General features: G+C 46.5%; 2 protein-coding genes across 3 annotated transcripts in view; one reads left to right on the top strand and one right to left on the bottom strand.

The window, feature by feature from the left end:
• The window catches only part of C14H19orf12 (chromosome 14 C19orf12 homolog), a 59148-nt gene that overhangs the window by 40761 nt on the left and 22 nt on the right, over nt 1–18365 (bottom strand). The gene's annotated exons all lie outside the window — the stretch shown is intronic.
• Nucleotides 314–9294, top strand: CCNE1 (cyclin E1). 2 transcript variants are annotated; one of them, XM_069868177.1, is made up of 11 exons: nt 314–328; nt 409–481; nt 916–984; nt 5368–5510; nt 5591–5726; nt 6497–6643; nt 6900–6995; nt 7346–7480; nt 7563–7674; nt 7760–7917; nt 8681–9294. In XM_069868177.1, exons 1-11 carry the CDS (start codon nt 315–317, stop codon nt 8801–8803), a joined length of 1206 nt encoding a protein of 401 aa, XP_069724278.1. In that variant the 5' UTR covers nt 314; the 3' UTR covers nt 8804–9294. The 2 variants fall into 2 exon arrangements, with proteins under 2 accessions (XP_069724278.1, XP_069724279.1); XM_069868178.1 differs by lacking the exons at nt 314–328; nt 409–481; nt 916–984 and adding an exon at nt 1860–2190.

Here is an 18365-nt window from a genome sequence, read left to right as displayed (position 1 = left end):
GGCCCGATCCCGCTACTGTGACCCCGCCCCTCCTATGGCCCCGCCCCCCGAAGCCCTCCCCGTTCCGCTGCCCCCGCCCCCGTGCTCTCCCGCCCCGCCCCTGTTCCTTGTCCCAGCCCGACCCCCCAGGCCCCGCCCCTTTCCCGGGCCCCGCCCCCCGCGCGGCCACGTGTGCGGCGGGTGCGGGCGGGGCCGGCCGCGCGCCCCGCGTTTAAATGTCCCGCCCGGCGCGGGCCGCGCTGTGCGCAGGGCCGGGAGCGGCCGCGCCGTGAGGCAGCGCCCGCCCTGCCCCGAGCAGCCTGCGCCGGGCCGGCATGCGGCGGGAGAGGTGAGCGCGGCGGGCGGGCCCCGTCGGCCCCGGGCCCCGCCGCCGCCGCGCCCGCAGCTTCCCCTCTGCTCTCTTGGCAGCGACGGCGCGGAGGAGCCGGGCCCCGCGGGCGGCGCCGGGCGGGCCCGCAAGAGGAAGGCTGATGTGGGCACGGTGAGCGGGGGGCCGCCCCGGCGTCTGGGGGCTGGGGGGGGACAGGGCGGGGGTGGCCTGGGTGGTGGGGGGCAGTGTGGCGGCCTGCGGGTGCGGGGGGAGTGGCTAATGCAGTGGCTGCTGGGGGTGGGGGGCGATGTGGGGGTGGGGCAGGGCGCGTGGGGGCCCCTTGGGGCCAGTGTCGTGGGGGCGACCATGTGGTGGCCTGGGTGCTGGGGGGGGGCAGTGGCCCCTGTGAGGCTTGGAGGAGGCCCGTGTGGTGGCCCCTGGGTGCTGGGGGGGGCAGTGGCCCCCGTGAGGCTTGGAGGAGGCCCGTGTGGTGGCCCCTGGGTGCTGGGTTTTGGGGGGCTCATGGCAGCCTGGGTGCTGGACGGGCGATGGTTGCTGGGTGTCTCTCCTGCAGCTTGCACTCCTGGAACCAGGTATTTTCATAGTTCCTACAGGATCCTGATGAAGAAATTGCCCAAATGGAGATGACCAGAAAAAAGCAGCCTGAAAACCAGGTAACAAGTTTGGCTTTAGGTGATGTGACTGTGAGCTGTCTTAACCCTGTTGTTGCTTTGCAGTACCTCATGGTTAACAAACGTGGTGCGACAGGACACAGCCACCATGTGCTGCGTGGCAGCCACCGAGGGCTCCATCAGTCCCAGCTGGTGACAAGTGGAAACCACTTCATGTTGTACAGGTTGCTTCGGAGTCTGAGCAAGAGAAGAGGCCTGTGTTGGTCTAAAATGTTGATCTGAAATTAATACTTCAGTAGATCCAGCTGTCCTTGGACTGTGCCTTACAAAAGCTTTGATACATGTTTAGGCCCACATGGAGCAACTCAGCATTGGTTGCTCTAGAGAGCCACAAGAGTACAGTCATGTGCTGATGTGGTGGACCTTGCAGGACAAAGCATAAGACACCCAAGTGTTTGAGCAGGATCATGTCTTGAGGTGGTTCTTTGCAGTTGTCTCTACTTGCATATTGCCTGGGAGAAGGGTATATCCTCCTTTCCCTCCCCTGTCAGCTCCATTCCCATTGGCAAGGGTTGCTGTCAGACTGATGGAAAGTAAAGTGTTCCCTGTTAGAACTTTGAAGTTCATACTAGATGCTATTGGGGTGGCAAAATAGGCTTCATTTCCCTGCAGAACAAGGGGTGATTTCTGTAAAGCCACTTAACTGTGAGAAACAGGCCTGTGGTGGAGGTTGGTAGTGACTGTTGCCAGTTTTCAGTAAGGCATTTAGAGTGGTCTGAGTGGCATCCTCTGGCCTCGTTATGGCCCTGTCCTGCGAATCTGAGATGCTGTTAGTATCTATGTGGGATGCTGTGTTGGTGCATGATACTGAAAGCGTGATGATTCTGTACGTGGTGGTGCCCCCTCTAAATAACAGAGCAGCCTGCTTTCCGAAGTAGGTTAATTCCCCTCCTCTTTCTTCTTCACACGTGCGCTGGCTTGCTCTGTTGCTGTCACTAGGACTTCAGCCGATTAATACATGTGTAGGGTGATAATCAAGCTGCAAAAGTCACGGTCAGGGAGCACAGACTGTGCTAGTTAGGTACGCAAGGCGATGCATAATGTGGCACGTGTAACCAGAAGTGGCAGCTGGAAGTTCTAAGACTCAAGTGCTACCATAACAGATGGGCGTCATTGTTTGGAATGGCCTCTGCTTGTTGCAACTGCATAGACTGGTTATCAGTCAACATATTAAGCAGGGCTGCAATGGTGAGCATTTAATGAGGGGATCTCTCCTTCCCTTCTGTCTTTCTTTTGTCCTGTATATTAAACTAATTTCTCACTTCTGACAAGGAAGAGCTGCCTGCCCAGGGACCCAACTTTACCTCCTTCCAGAAAGACAATGGAAAGAAACCTGAAATATATTCTGTATGTTGAACTTCAAAGTTGAAAGTAGATAAACACTTCCAGTTTTGTGTTCTTGTTTCTGTTCCAGGTAGCGGTTCAATGTTACTTCAGGAATGATAGGCAAATTAAATCTTAGATAATCTAGGCAGAAAGCATCCAAAATATTTCATTAGGGATTTTTCAAGTTAAGCATAGGATGCTGGTGGATTTTGGCCCTTTCATTCTTTAAACCAGAAATACAAGGGGTACCTGTGCATGCTTCCTTACTCAGAGAAGGTCTTTTCCTGGGACAAAGTAGCCAGATTGTTGCAGATCTGTTTAAAAAAGCTAACATTTGGCTGCACAGCAGCAGCTTTTCAGTTGATGGCGTGACACCAGCTATTCTCGGATATAAATTGCTATGGGCCACTAATGACAATGTTTACGGTTCCAGCAGCAGTATAGCAGGCATGTACGATGGCCAGTGCCATGGTTATTCTGTTGAGGCACAACAGTGCGAAAAAGCAAGCAGCCATAAATCCTCTGCAGCCTATACCATGTGACTTGTACATTAAATAAACTGTTTACTGACACCAGTTTATGCACAGGGTGGAATACCATAGTCACATCCCCTTTACGGCATCTTCATAGTCAATTCATTAGTTTGCTTCTGTTGAACATAAGGCCTGAGTTCTTAATTAGGATGCCGCTACCCTTTATGTGATGAAAGGGTGGCTATATCATCAGGTTTGTGACAGCAGAATGTTACATAAATTCTGTGTTTGATTTTGAAGACCTGGCACTGCTGTAATTCTGCTAGCAGTTCTCAGATTAACTCTGGCAGCTTTTGTGGGCAGATACCCTTCCGAGGCTCTGTGTAAAACAAAATTCATCTAGCTAGAGTCATCTGGGCAATTGTGATAGAAATTACATGGCACCCTCCATCTAGGGTACAGAATTGAATCTAGAAGTTAGTTTCTTTAGGTGGAAGTATATAATGTTTTCAGGTGAAAAGAAGATGCTGTAAACTCCCACAAAGTGGTTTGGAATCCATTTCTCACTAGATATTTAAACAGATATTGTATCATCAGCTTTCCTGTGGGTTTGCTGCTTAACTGATAAAGCAGTGCTTCTCCAAAGGCTGTTGGCAGCTGGGCTTGCTCTGCAGTTGGGAGGGCAAAATGTGACTAAAGTCTAGTTTTGAGGGAGGACAAAAATTAGCTTAAAGCAATGCTGATGTGACACACTTATTCAGACTTGGTTTGCAAGGCATCTGTGATTTTTGAGATGAAGCCACTATTCCCTTTTTTTGCCTTCCCACACCCAAATTCAACTGTGGCGTGGCTGGGTGTGTAGCTGTGCTAGATTTGCATGTGGAGCTTCAGGAAGAGAAATGACCCATCTGTATGTCAGGAACCCAAAGTACAAAGCAGCCTTGACTCTGAGTCAACTGTGAAATGCTGTTTTTGTTTCATTCAGCCTGTGGTTTCAGTTTCTGAAACTGATGCTGAAGGGTGGCCATTTTGCTGGAAAGCGGTGCTCTGTGTAGCAAGGACAGGGCAAAAATCAGGTGTGCCTCTTTGTGAGAACTAAAATGTAATGTAGAGCATTTTACTTGTTGGCACCTAATTGCACTCCTGATTTTTAATATTTTTTCCCTTGAAACACTTCAGGAGTCTCGTTAGGGAGTTGTCCTCTTGATGCTACAGAACAAGTTGATTTGCAACAAGATGGACTGCACTATTGGGCAGAAATGCTAAATTTTAATTTGCTTATGCATGGTGATGTGGGGCTGGCTTTGTATCCTACTGCAAAATCAAACAAGTAGTGTTTTCCTGGGGAACTGTCAAGTGTACGCCAAGACCTTGTTTAACAGAGTTAGGCAGGAGAAAAGTAAACCTGAATTTGAGTTCTAGTCCAGATAAGAGGATATGGCAGGTGAAGTGTCTGATGTTTGCAAAATTCTGTATGTGAAATGGTCAATTTGATGCTTCAGCAGCAATTCCTTTATTCTGAAAACAACTGGATTGTAAGTGCTTTGGTTTTTTTTCAGTGGTGCAAGGTGAATTTAGAGGAATTCTATAAAGTGCTAATTTGTTATGTTCATTGCCAAGGTTACTTTGTGTGGAACCATGACTTCAGGCACTGCATCTACATATTCCTTACCAGAAATCCTGACCTTGCGTTTGTGTAATTCTAATCACAAATTGGGTTTTAAAATTCCATCTGCTTATTCCTTACCTGAAGGGAAGTGTCTTGCCTCCATGCAAAGTACTTTTGGTAAAAACAAAATGCAGCATGGCTATACGAGACTGATTTGGATACTTTCCTGAGACAGTTGTGGTCCTTCTAAAGAACAGGGCAAATGCTCTTCACCTTTAGCTGCAAACTTTCTCTGCTGTGAAAGTAGGGGACACCTTTCTACTTGGCACTGGTGAGGCCACACTGGAGTACTGTGTCCAGTTCTGGGCTCCCCAGTACAAGAAACACTTGAACATATGGGAGAACATCTGTCAAAGGGCTGCTAAGATGATTAAGAGACCAGGGAATCTCTCCTGTAATGAAAGGCTGAGGGAGCTGGCACTCTTCAGCCTGGAGAAAAGGTTTGGGGAGCTGGTATGTATGTGTATAAATACTTGAAGGGAGGCTGTAAAGAAGGTGGAGCCAGGCTTTTTTCAGTGATGGGATAAAAGGAAGTGGACACAAACTGAAGCACAGCAGGTTCTCTCTGGGCATCAGGAAATACCTTTCTTTAGTGTGAGGGTGACCAAGGACTGGAAAAGATTTTGCGCAGAGGTGGTGGAGCCTCCATCCTTGGAGATACTCAAAAGCCACCTGGACATGGTCCTGGACCACTGGCTGTAGGTGGCCCTGCTTGAGCAGGGCATTAGTTGAAATGGCCTACAGAGATCCCTTCTCATGCTAACAATTCTGGGATTCTGTGCAGTTTAACGAGGTAATTGTAGTTTGTTATAGCTGCTTGCCACTGTCTTGTCTTCTCTTTACAGCTAAAACAATTATTTTACAAGGCACAGTGTAAAATCTTGTTTCATTCAATAGCCGTCCTGGAATAATGTTCACAAATATGCTCATATGCTGATTCCTACTCCGGATAAAGATGATGATCCAGTTGGTATTGACTACTCCCGCTTTATACATCTCAGTGTTGTTCCGACCAGGGCTTCGCCGTTACCAGTTCTAGGGTGAGTGTGCCATTTTGCTGCTGCTTGTCTGCCTTCATCTTGGCTTGTGATACAAGACTAAAGAGATTGGTCTCTCATAGCTGGGCAAACAGAGAGGACGTATGGAAAAACATGATAATCAAGGAAGAAACCTATGTGAGGGATAAGCTCTATATGCAAAGGCACCCTCTCCTGCAACCTAAAATGAGAACAATCCTCCTAGACTGGCTGATGGAGGTAAGCTGCTCTGTGCCCGTGTTCCATGTGGGCTTTGGTTGAGGTGTCATGAGTAATGTCACGCATAACCCATTTAATGATAGATTCTTGTCTTCATCTAAAAGTCTGTCAATGGCTCCAAAGTTAAAAGAAGATTATGTAACTGCTTGAGTTGATGGTTTACAAACTGGCCATATATTCTGATAGCCATTTAGACAGTGGATGTTAACCAGCTTGTCCCTAAAGCTCCACAGTGTGAGTGTTTTAAGGTCACACTGCAGATGGAAGCTGAACAACTGATTATGAAAGTCACTGTCAGAGGAAGGTGTAGTGGCTCAGAGACTAGACACACCTCACCACCTCTGTTACTGGTATGTGGAAGTACTGCAGCTCCTCTGTGAGTGTGTGCAGCTTGGATGACTCGGTGGTGCAGTCTTTGTTCTTAATTCTAAAGTATTTGTGAGAATTTTCTCTTATGAGGTGTTGTAATGCTGCATCTCGGTGAAAGAGGAACTGCTGCTCTGACATTGTGAGAATGTGTGCTTGCATTTCCAGAAAGGGGTTTCATTCTGATCTCTTCTCTTTGGGAGTAATGGCAGTAGCAGTCGTCTTGTGTCAAAGGAAGCTGTTTAGCTCCTGCTCTTAGTAAATGTGTTACTTCACAACAGCTATGAAGCAGAAAGCCAATATGAATTTTAAGACTAGCTCTTGGTTTTTTTTAATACATCTGTAGCATCTGGTTTTGACTTTATAACGCTGTTCTTGACCTTTGTAATCTGATTTCTCTACAGGTTTGTGAAGTCTACAAGCTTCATAGAGAAACCTTTTATTTAGCACAAGATTTCTTCGATCGGTTTATGGCCACACAACGGAATGTTGTAAAAACACTATTGCAGCTTATTGGTATTTCGTCTTTATTCATAGCAGCAAAGCTAGAGGTAAGTTTCTCCAGCCTTGCCTTAAGATGGAAATGTGAATGGACAGACAGTTTGCTCACTGTGTCATGTGCATTCTGGCAGGCTTTGTGGAGTTCGGTGCTATGACTTCTCAGCTGGGAGATAAAAGGGGTCACTTTTCAAAATTCCTCCTGTTTTATTTCAAGAGTGGCTAAAACTAAGATTAGCTAACATCATGCGTTTTCTAAAATCTAGTTATGACCTGTTCCGTAAGCCAGTGCTTTATTTCCTCTTTCAGGAAATTTATCCACCAAAACTGCACCAGTTTGCCTATGTTACAGATGGAGCTTGTACAGAAGATGAAATCCTCAGTATGGAATTGATCATTATGAAGGTAATATTTCAAAGTGGAATTAATTCTGCTTTGGTTTTAAATGTATAGCATAATCAGAGTAGGAACAGAGAGCCTTAATCTCATGCACTGCTAAGAGGCACAATTTCTTTCTAATTGGAAAACAGTGTTCTCTAGGTAACAAGGGATTTAAAGCATCCACCAGTGTGTTAACAAAACAAATTGTTCCCCCACCCTATCAGCAGGATGAGGTACCTGAGAGCATTAGATCTGTGCATTTCAAAGATACTTTGAACTAGAATTACAGCTTCTGATTTGAAGCAGATAAAGTTGCATGGCTTAAGTTGGGCCCTTTATTAATACTGAAGTCTTGTGCGTGTCTGCTTTTTCAGGCTCTTAACTGGAACCTAAATCCACTGACAGTTGTATCATGGCTAAACATTTACATGCAAGTTGCGTATTTAAATGAGCTATATGAGGTATTGCTGCCACAATATCCACAGCAAATATTTGTACAAATAGCAGAGGTAAGGCAGATTTCTTTCAAATGCTATTTCATCTGGAAAAGTGTTCTTGTGATAGACTTCCTAAACATCTGTTGTCTTGTAGCTCTTGGATCTCTGTGTGCTGGATATCGGCTGCTTGGAATATACGTATGGAGTACTTGCTGCTTCTGCTTTGTATCACTTCTCCTCATCTGAGTTGATGCAGAAAGTTTCAGGTATTGGCATTTATAAACCAAGTTTAATGTGTTTACAAGCTTTAAGCCCTCATTTGGGCAGATCCACTTATGTCTTGTCTTCCAGGTTACGAATGGTGTGAAATAGAGGATTGTGTGAAATGGATGGTTCCGTTTGCGATGGCTCTAAGGGAAGTAGGAAGCTCCAAACTCAAACACTTTAGAGGTATAGCTCCTGAAGACTTGCACAATATACAGACGCACATAAACAGCTTGGATTTGCTGGTATGTATATGCATAATGAAGACAAAAGCTGTCTGTAAAATCCCTTAAGTTTTCTGTCTTCTTTGGTTACAACATGCAGTAAACTGCAGCGCTAGTAGATTGAGACTGATGTTTGCATTTGATAAAGGGCACAAGGTTCTACTGCAATTGGAGACAGAGACTGGACTTGTTCAGTATTTTGTTTAAAAACGTGGTTGTGACTTGAACCTCTCACCTCAAGCAGCAAATAATTGCCATAGAAATAGAGTTCTGCCCTTTGGGGTGCTTCCAATATGGTATGTTAGACCTTTCTCTATAGGAAATACAGGTAATGCAGCCTTGTCTGATAAAAAAAGAGAATAAAGACTGCCCACTTGAGGCTAATCTTGTGGGACTGTTGTGACAGTGGTGGTTGGCAAGAAGCTGAGCAAGAGTGGGTTTTAAGATGAGAATCTTGTCCAACAAAGAGCATTTAATCTAAGCTATGGGAGTTTTTTTTCTATTTAGGTTTAGTTGTAGCAGAAATTAAAGCTCTTCCTGTTCAGTTGCTTCTGGATTTTGCTCTCTTAAAGACACAAGTACCATTATGCTGACCATTGGATTCCAACTGTCCATACTCTGACCCCTTGGGGTTTGGATTCACTGATTGGGCGCTACCGCTGTGGGAGTTGGGTTCATGTGGGCATTTCCAGATTAGCAGTCTGTCACCTTACAGAGTGCTGAGTTATCTTGATCTGTTGCACAGGTGTGCCAAAGTAAAGGTGTTTTCTCCTTGTGCTCTCAGGACAAAGCTCAAGCAAAACAAGCCATATTGGCTGAGCAAAATAGAACTTCACCTTTCCCCAGTGGTGTCCTTACACCACCACAAAGCAGTAAGAAACAGCCTTCTGCTCTGAAGCAGATATGACTGCAGAAACTACCAATGGACCACTTTGAAGTGCCTGTTCTGGTTCCAACTCCTGTTCCATTACGGAAATGCTGCCGGTGAAGTTCATAAGCTTTTATGGAATCTAAAAGGAAACCTTACTTTTTTTTTGTGACAGAAGAGTTTTTCTATTTGAAATATTTTTATTGAACATTAAAGTATTTTAAAGAAATGGATCAAGTACACCAGCCACTGAGAAGAACACCGAAGAGTGCTCCCAATGCTGCTATGGAGGGTGATGCTTGATGTGACCAGCTGTTCAGGAAAAGGGCTTGAAGTTCAGATTAGTTGCTCCTTTGGATAACCAGCAGTTGTGCTGTCCCCTGTTGACAAACGGGCAAAAAGTGCTGTGGAAAACAATTTCAAAGCCTCTTTCAAACGGTTGGCTTGCAACTTGACACCTTTTTAGAAACTCTTTATTGTAAATGCTGCTATGTCTGTGTATCCATTTTTAATAAAAATGCTGTCTAAGACAGCTGGGTTTATGTATATTCCTATTTTTCTTTTAATTATGGTCAGCAAAAAGGTACTTCAGGCTGTGACCACTAGCAGTGTGGGAGTTGGGGATGAATAATTTATTAACTATGGCTTTATTTATTGATGAAGATTGGTTTATTGATTACAACTTCCTTTTTGGATACCAAGCTGAAATCATCTTGTTGGGCTGCTTGGGTTTTCCTTAGCCAGGTGCAGGTTCTGGGGAGGGGATAATAAACGCTGTTTTGGGAAGCTCCTACTCTGCTCTTTGATCTTTCTGAACATTAGTACCCCACAAGGCTGCTTTTTATTACTTGTAAGTTATTCTCCCTTTTGCTCTTCCCTGGCACAGTATTCTGATAAATGTTAAAGCTTTAATGTAATAAAATGCCTATGGTAACTAATGGTAAACAAATTGATTGGTGCTGTAGGCCTTTCTTTGTCTTGCAGTGAATGGTTTAGGGTTGGTGCTAACAGAACCCACGTTGGTGCTAGTGCAGCAGTTGGTGCCAGTTCTGAGGGGTTTTGATTTCCGAGAGCTATGTATCCTAGAGAAAGGAGTGTTATGTTTGCCTATTTGTGAAAAAATTGTAACATTGGAGGAATTCTTAAGACAAGTTTTGGTACTTTGTCCTTGGATTTAGAAGAGGAAATCAGGGTGGGGAGGGGAGCAATAACCCTCCTGAAAGGTGAGCTTCAGGCTCTGTTCTGAAGTCACCAGCTAGGCTCCACTGTGAGTCCTTTTGCTGGTACTTCAGTGCTCAGTACAGGTTGCAGCTCTTCCTAACAAAAATAATATATATATATAAAAAAAGTTGTATTTAAACTGTGACTGGTCCTTTATAAACAGGGATTACATTCTCTTCATGACTTTTAACTTTTGAAGAAAGTACTCTGCAGTAGTGTTTCTGATATGACTCCTAACTTTCAGTTAAAGCTAAACAGAACTTTCTGGTTAATATGTGAATGCAGGTGTTTGTGTGCTCTCAGCTGTGTGGGAAAACGTATCTGAGAGCCATATCTTTATCTCCAAATGAAACTGTTGCGATAACAGGCCTCTTTCCACTTTGAGTCTCTGCTGATGTTATAACATCCCCTGTGGCAAGACCAGCCTGCATGATTTTGCTGGAGATGGTCTGTTCAGAACACAGAGCTGTTGGCTTTGCAGCTTCCCAGGCTGGGATATAGTGCTGTGGTGCCTCCCAGAAGGGGTGATTTGCCTGAAGAGCTGTTTTCTCCCTTTCCTATCCTTATCTCATGCTTTAATCTGTTTCAGGTTCCCCAGCTACACCTGTAGATGCTTCTGTCTGTGAGTGTGCTGTACTGCTATGAGGGTAGCTTGAAAAACTTGTGTGCTGGCTGCCACAGGCTGAAAACCATTTTAGAGAGGAGCAGTGCAGGTAACTTAAGACAGATAGTTGTCCATACTAAAAAAACCCCAAGAATACCCCAAGAACCCTAAAGCTATGAGGGAAGAAGTAAGTGGGCAGCTCTCTTACTTTCACTTAAGGAAAAAAAGGGTGTTTCCAAGTGGGTGGGGAACACTGAGAAAGCAATTTCTCTGTGTGTTGCTGAACTGGAAACTCTCTCCCTTTAATAACTACAGACCCAACATAAAGCATCCTCCAAAGTAAATTGAATTCTGCAGCAACCAGGTAGCACAGAATTATCTTCCTCCTCCTGAAAGGTTCATCATAGCTATGGATCAAAACTGCACCTTGGTCTGAAAGCTGAGGGCATCAGGGAAACTTTGAACAGGAGAAATGAGTTGTGTTAATTTTGTATTGCTGCTGCTAGGATGCTGCAGGCTGATGGGAGGAGTGGAATGTAAAAACCCTGAGTGAGATGGGTAGGGGAGGAGGAGTGCTGAGTGGGACAGATACTGTGGAGGCTGTGCTGTGACTGCCAGGTGCTAGGCTGTTGGGAATGTTATGGTCAGCTAATGGTAGCTCTTCGACATGGTTCTGTGCAGCTTGTCTCCTGTAAGCAGTAGGATGGGCTGCTCCTGACTGGCTAGCCCTAGGTCTCAGGTCGGCATCTCAGTTCTTGGGAATTGCAGCACAAGGGGTTTTATTCCACCCCTGCTTGCAGGAGGTGGAGGTGAGGAGCTGGTGTGAGTTTGGTGGAGTGCTTGCACAAATACTCAGCCAGGTATCCCACAGAGCTGCAGGCCCTGTGAGCTCTCACGCTCTGGTCCAGTTTCTCCCAGTTCCTGGTCGCTGTTTCCTTCCCGAGCAGCATGGCTGGCTTGTCTCCCAGCAGCACCCGCAGTCTACCTTGGCTCTTCATTCGCCAGGCCATGAAGTCAGACCTCTTTTATTTGTTTGTGATGAATCTGAAGTTAGAAAAATGTATTTTTATAAGTTTATTTATAATATATACTCTACTGAGATGCCAGCCTCTGTAGTGTCGCACCTGAGCCCGGTTTCTCTGGGTGTTAACAAACGATTGACCATGACAGGAATGAAAAGAAAACACTCCCCCGAGCCCATGGTAATCTTCCAAGTCCTTACCAGATGTCAGTGTGATATTTGGTCTGTACAGCTCACACGTCTGGTTGTTAGGCTTCAGTTTAAGGTCGGTCTGAGACAAACACGTTGCTCTCATTTCGGCCAGATGCACAAAATGTTGTCTTCTCCTGCTTGTGAAGCTGACTGTTCTGGGCTCATGGGATGTATCCCCTCTTTCTTACACCAGAACAATGACAATGATGATATTTGGGCACAGTAAAGCACAAGTGAAAACCTTTTTTACCTCTTGGTTTGGAACTCTGCTTGCCAGCAAACAGATCCAAACAGGATCGTGAGGTTAAAGAAAACTGTTTTAATTTTGGCTAAAATCTTGCAGAACGAAGAATGCGCTGAAGAAAGGTTAGCTGATCCTGGGTGCTTTGATTAGTATTCTGGGCTTCTGTCAGGAGATTAATAATGGCCACAGCCAGTGTCTCTTCATATTAAAGTGTCTTCACATGAGTAGTTTGGGTGAGTGCAAAAGGACTGTGAGGCACAAGCTGTCTCGTCTCGCCCAACCGCCAATGAGTCCACACGTTGATATAAAGAAGAGACAGTTGGTAGCAGTCATTAACATAACAAAGTGCCCTGTAGATCACTACAAATTCATCTGATTATTTTTAAGCAAACGTTTTCCCCTGAGAAGCGGCAACAGAACAATTTGTTGAATGTTTTGCTGCCTAGGCCACCCTGTTCCTCTAGGAGTGGGAGCGGCACTCCCTGTCTGTCCTGAAACTTCCTGGAAGAGGATGCTGTTTCTTGCAGTGACTGTCTGCTAAGTTTTGATTTTTGAGCCTGATTTCCTATCAAACCTGGACTCGGGGTGTGTCTATGTGTGTTTTTCTTCCCCCTTCCCTGTCTGTTGTTGTCCTACAGTGTGCAACTTTTGCTAATGTAGTTAAAGAGTCAGTCGTGCAGCTGGTCCTCCATGCAGAGGAGAGGCTCAGGCTCTGTGCTCACTGGGCCATCAGTGAGTGACGGGGGCTCCGTGCTGCCAGGGCCAAAGGGGGGAAGCAGGAGGGAAGAGGAGCCAGAGCCGGAGGAGTAGCACTGTCCATGTGAGGTTAGTCTGGCATTGAAGGGGGCTGAGCAGAGGCTGAGGGTAGCTCCAAGGAGAGAAGAATTGCTGTGTGCAGGAGCAGGTCTGTTACTCTGGTGTTCCTGAAGAAAGTTGCTTGACTTCTCTATGTCCCATGGTGGTGGGATGATGCAAGAGCTGTGTTGGTTGATGTACCAGGATGCCATTGCGTGTCTGCCCAGAACAGCCTGGCTTGGTCAGTGCTGTGACATGCACGGGCTCTCGAGCTGTGGTGGCTGCAGTGGGTTTGGATTCTCCTGCTGCTCTGCGGGCTTTGCTCCCCAGCAGCCTGCCTGAACAGGAGCCGTGCTTCCTGCGCCTGGTGTGACGGAGACCTTGTCGGAGGAGACAAAGCACGGGAGCCTGGGACACGTTGCTGCTGGCACCAAGGGCAGAGAAACCAGAGCAACCCAGGCTAGGGGAGAGTTTGAGAGGCATTTGCTGCTTATAATTGTGTATGTGGCTGCTGTGTGCTTATGGATAGGATGTGGAATAGAATAGTTTAGGTTGGAAAAGAGCTTTAAGACCAAGTCCAACCATAAACCAAACGCTGCCGTGTCCGCCTTGGGGCAGCTGCAGGTGAGTCTGCGATGGCTCCATCCATTCTGGCACTGGTTGCTCACTAGCAAGAGAGAAATCCCTGCCTCACGCCCGCCGCTGGGCTGCGAGGGGAAGCGGACAGGCCCACGTGTGCTGGGCCTTCACCTGTGTGCAGGCACCACTGCGGGGCTGGGTGCGGGGAGCACGCTAGAAGCTGCGGGTGGGACGCGGGAAGGCAGCGGGGCAGCTCGGCAGCCCCTGCGCTCGTTGCCTTAATTGGGGCTGCGCCGCGGAGGAACGTGAGGCGGCCGCAATTCTCACGGCGTGGGGAGGCTCAGCTCGCCGGCCACCCCCGGGAACCGGCCACATCATTAACATCAATTAAGTACAGAATGTGTACATTACTGACGTGCTATTGTTAGGGCTCTAAAGGAAATATAATTAATATAACTCACCCCACACGAAGAGGTGGCCCTTTGTGTGCCCGGTGCTGTCCCTGCGCGCATGGCGATCTCCTCCCGTGGCCTTGGACAGCGTTGACATCGCAATCGACAGAAACTCTTCCTGAGACCTGGGAACATGGATCACAGAGCTGTACTTTGCCTGATCACTGCATTTCTTCTGTTGGTTTGAGCTCGGCGAGTGTTTTTTCCAGGTGATCCCAAACCCAGCCCTATTATGCTGCAGAAATTGCGTATTTGTTTAATGATTTCCCATCGGTATCTTTGTTGCTATGAACCAAAGTATTAACTGGAAACCAGCATGTTAGCGCTGTGTTGTTCTACATAATAAATTTGAATATCCCCCAAAGAATATTTTTAACAGGGATTTTTCTGAATAAAACGCATACGTGCCAGTGATTGCTTAAAATTGGGGGCTGACATTTAATGTTGACATCTAAAATATTTCCTTTAATTTTTGGTTGCTTCTGCAAACAGGAATGATGGCATTCATCCTGGGGAAGGCTGACTGGACAAATAACGCCTTTACTCATAATGAAATGAAAAGCAATAAAGAAAATGTGCTAAATGTCAACAGTAAAGCATCTCTTCTCGTCATGTATTATGAGGAGAATATACCCCAAAACGCGCACGCACACACAAAAATCCTTTAAGTGACTTAATATGTTTGAATATTAATGGTTTGAATGTTAATCCATTGCAATGGTTCCATTTTTTTTTGAAAATTGGCTATTTAAATAACTACATTATTACCTCAATAAATTCTCTGTGGTCACTGTGGTAGCCACGGTATGAGAAATAATCATCATCAGTCTGAATTTATGAAATATCTCCAAAATTGCACAGTTTTGCAATTTTTTTCTGAGAAAAACAACAGATGAAGTATTTATTATTTAACTGTATCTATTTTGTTCTTGCAGGAGCTGCTTGTCTGAAGCACCAGCAGATGGAGTCTGTTGGAGGACAGGAGAGTCTGGCAGAAACCAGAGAAACTCAATTTTGTGAGTGAGTGCTGACTGAAAACCTTTGCCATGCGAGATGCGGTCTGGAAGCCTCTTCTACAGGAGGTGGGTGATGCTGAAGCATCGGCATTTGCGGAAAGCAGCTTTGCCCAGAGCCCAGGTGAGTTGGTGTGGGACCCTGTGCCCCCAGTAGAACGGATCTGGTTGGGAGCGGTCAGAGGTGGCTTGGCCATCACAGCTGCTTTCTGATGGATGGTGGAAACCCAACAGGTGTCGCATTCAGCACAGCCAGCTGGGATTTTCCAGCATGCAGGGGGAGTCTGAAAGGAAAATGAGTGTCCTGCCCTTATCTTCCCCCCGACAATGCTGCTCAGCACGGTAACGTCTGTCTAAAGGCAGGCGGTGATGCTTGGTGTTAGAGAGTATCTCTGTGGAAGCCTGAGCACAGGAGAGGCCAGGGCAGAGCCCACGTACGAGGAATGTGTGTGTGATCAGTGCTGGGGAAGCCCCATGCTCCTTCCCTTCTTGGTTTTTACAACTTTGTGTTAAAATAATCATAAAGAAAATCAGGAAGCACCTTCTGCATCCCTGAGCGTGTCTCATCACGCACAAATGCACAGCTGTCCCTGGATTTCCGGGGGTTTTTAACAGGAAGATGATTGTTATTTGGCAGTGTTGGAGATGGCTGGGATGTTCTCTGCACAGAGCTGCACATGGGGAGAGCAGCGTGGCAGAGCAGAGGGAGAGGAGAGGATGCCTGTGGGCCCTGAGCACTGCCCTGACGCTTTGCCAGAGCAGGAGCATTGATGTCAGGGGCTTTCCAAAATGTAGTGGCCTGCAGGAGAATCACACACATAGCTTGTGGCCCAGAACTGTGGCTGCTGTGGCCCTTGGAAGGGTCATATCCTAATCACCAGAATTATAGAAGAGAGAAGACTGCTCTGCCTCTGACTTCATCCATTACCATTATGTTATTCCTTATCATTTTCTGCTCCTGCCCCCTTACAGAACCTCTTGTCTGTGTCTGGAGATTCTTTTGCGAGTGTCCGGAAATGGTTCTGGGTTTTGAATTCTTGTGGCTGCGTTGTCTCTTACTGTCGTACAGCAGCAGAGCTTGCCGAGGCAAAGCTTGATAAGGCTGGTAGAACAGACCAGTCTAACTCAATTAGAAGTTTTGCCATTATCATCTTCTTCCATTTGAAGTCTTGTGACCAGAGAAACCTGTGTGTACTGTCCTAGGTCACTGCTCAGCCATACGTGTGGTACAAGGAGAAGGAAAGAAACCAGTTGTTTCGAGTCCTTTGGGAGCCCTAAGAGCGGGGACGTGCCAGCAGCACGTGGAGGAGCATTGCCTAGGGGCAAGCACAGCACAAATCTCCTTTCACAGGGTGCAGAGTCCCGACTCGCATACGCAGGGACTGACCCTGGGGTGCCCTCACCTAGCTCAGTCTTGGGTATCTGTAGGTTTATGAACACAGCAATGGGATTTTCTTTGTTGCTAAACCCTCAGAAAGCTGAGCACCCTGACGATGAGTTACAGCCTTTCCTTTCATGCCTGCAGCTGAGTCTGACATGTGTAGCTGCAGCTGGCCCTACCTCTGCAGCTTTATTTGATAAATCTGATTGATGAGGGTTTTTTAATTCCTCTCAATCTCTTTAAATTAAAAAAAAAAGAGAGAGAGAGAAGTTGAAAAGACCTGTAATTGCTAGTGAGCGCTGTAGAAACCTACAGCCAGCAGGCATGCTTCAAAGGAAACAGGGCCAGCCCCCGACCCTTCAGTCGCTGGCTAGTGAAGGCTTCAGATGTGCCTGCATGGTGACTGTGTTTTAATTTAGATCATACCAAAAGAGCTTAATTGGAAGATACTGAGGGGTTTTGATGCATGCAGCCTCTGTAATTTGGTGAGCAGAGGCCACTGTTGGAGCGGATGCCAAAGGTGGTCTCCAGCGCAATGGGTTTGGCGTCCCAGCAGCAGGGAGCTCAGCTTTGCCTTTGATGGGCATGGGGGTAAAGGTTCCCCCTCACGGAGCAAGAGCTGCACCCTGCTCGGCGCGTTCAGAGCCCCAGTGCCCACAGAGCAGCCTGGCTGTGCTGCGTGCTCTGACCTTCCTGAGCAGCAGGCAGAGACACGGTTTTCTCTGGTGCTTGCCTGTCAGTGACTTCTCCTTTCCCTCACGTCCCCTCCTGGCATCAGCCCCAGCCCGTCCCTCCTTGCCCTGAGGAATGGAACACAGAGAGCAGCTGCCTCTCTCTGCTTCCCCACCACCTTCCCTGGTGCTCTCCGTGCCGAGAGAGCTGAGCGACTCGTTTTCATTAGTGTCAATGTCCCTTGCCCCTAACGCTACGCTGCCGATTAACGTTATCGATTCTGACCAGCAGAGGTACTAAATTCCAGTCAGAACTGGAAAAGCAGGTACTAAATTTAGAGACAAGCTGTTTAATGTGGAAAAAAACAGTGAATTTATCATTTCTGTATCTTTACACACGCTGATCCTCAGGATGTGGGTCTGGACCAAGTCCTGGGTGTTTGGAGTCTTCTCATTTTGTTGGACTGGGATGTATTTGAACTGCGCATCTCTGGCTGTTGCTCTTGATCAGAAGCCTCCTCAGAAGCAGGCTGAGTTTTTGGTTCAGCTGAATAATTCTACAGGATGATTAATTATTTCGTAGAGATAAATTTCTGCTTATTGGTTAGGGATATGAGTGTTTACCCCTTTATTTCCAGATTCTGCAAACACAGACAGCAGCAAAAAGTTATTGCTTCTCCCTGACATCTGCCGTGGTTTTTCTCAGCCTGCTCTCACCAGATTTGGTCCTTAGCTTGTGGTGTCTCCACCAGGCATTATCAGCCCATACATCCACAGTCTGGAGAATGTATTCAACACTTTTCTGTTCTAATTTCATCTGCCTGAAGGCTGTGTCCAAGCAATCACTGATTGTTAGGATAGTTTGTCCTGGAACATACGAAAAGGATGCTTCATCCTCTGTTGCCTGGTCTGAGCTGATTCAAGAGGTGTGAATGTCAGCATTCCTCTGCAGCAGGAGTGGCCTGTGTCTGCTCGATGCGTAGCATTCCATTAAAAAGCTAATAGTGTGTTTGAACTAAGAGTCAGAGAGAATATGAAGGAAAATTATAATTGTGCATAACAGAAATTTCTATAATTAAAAATGGAATTCTCTGGCATTGGAGCAGAAATAGCAATTTTCTACCCAGTGAAGCTCCAAATTATTTTAGAGGGAATTAGACTTATTCTCCTGGAGTGTGATCACTCTGAAAGATTTTTTGGTGCTAAACTGTATCTGAATATTGGAAAGAGCAATTGTATTGTCCTCTCACCTGCTGCTGACTTGGCAGTGGGAACACCAGAAACAGAAGGGTCACAGCTTTTGGATTTGTTAGACGGTTACGTTCTGTCTTCACGTGATTATAACGCAGGAAATGCCTTCAGTGTATTTGCAAGCACACGCTTTTTCACTGTGCCTGCTGGCTTTATACGCAGCCACATCCTGAGAAG

The sequence above is a fragment of the Phaenicophaeus curvirostris genome, chromosome 14, assembly GCF_032191515.1.
Source record: "Phaenicophaeus curvirostris isolate KB17595 chromosome 14, BPBGC_Pcur_1.0, whole genome shotgun sequence".
Taxonomy (NCBI): domain Eukaryota; kingdom Metazoa; phylum Chordata; class Aves; order Cuculiformes; family Cuculidae; genus Phaenicophaeus; species Phaenicophaeus curvirostris.
This window is presented reverse-complemented; position numbering and strand designations above follow the sequence as displayed.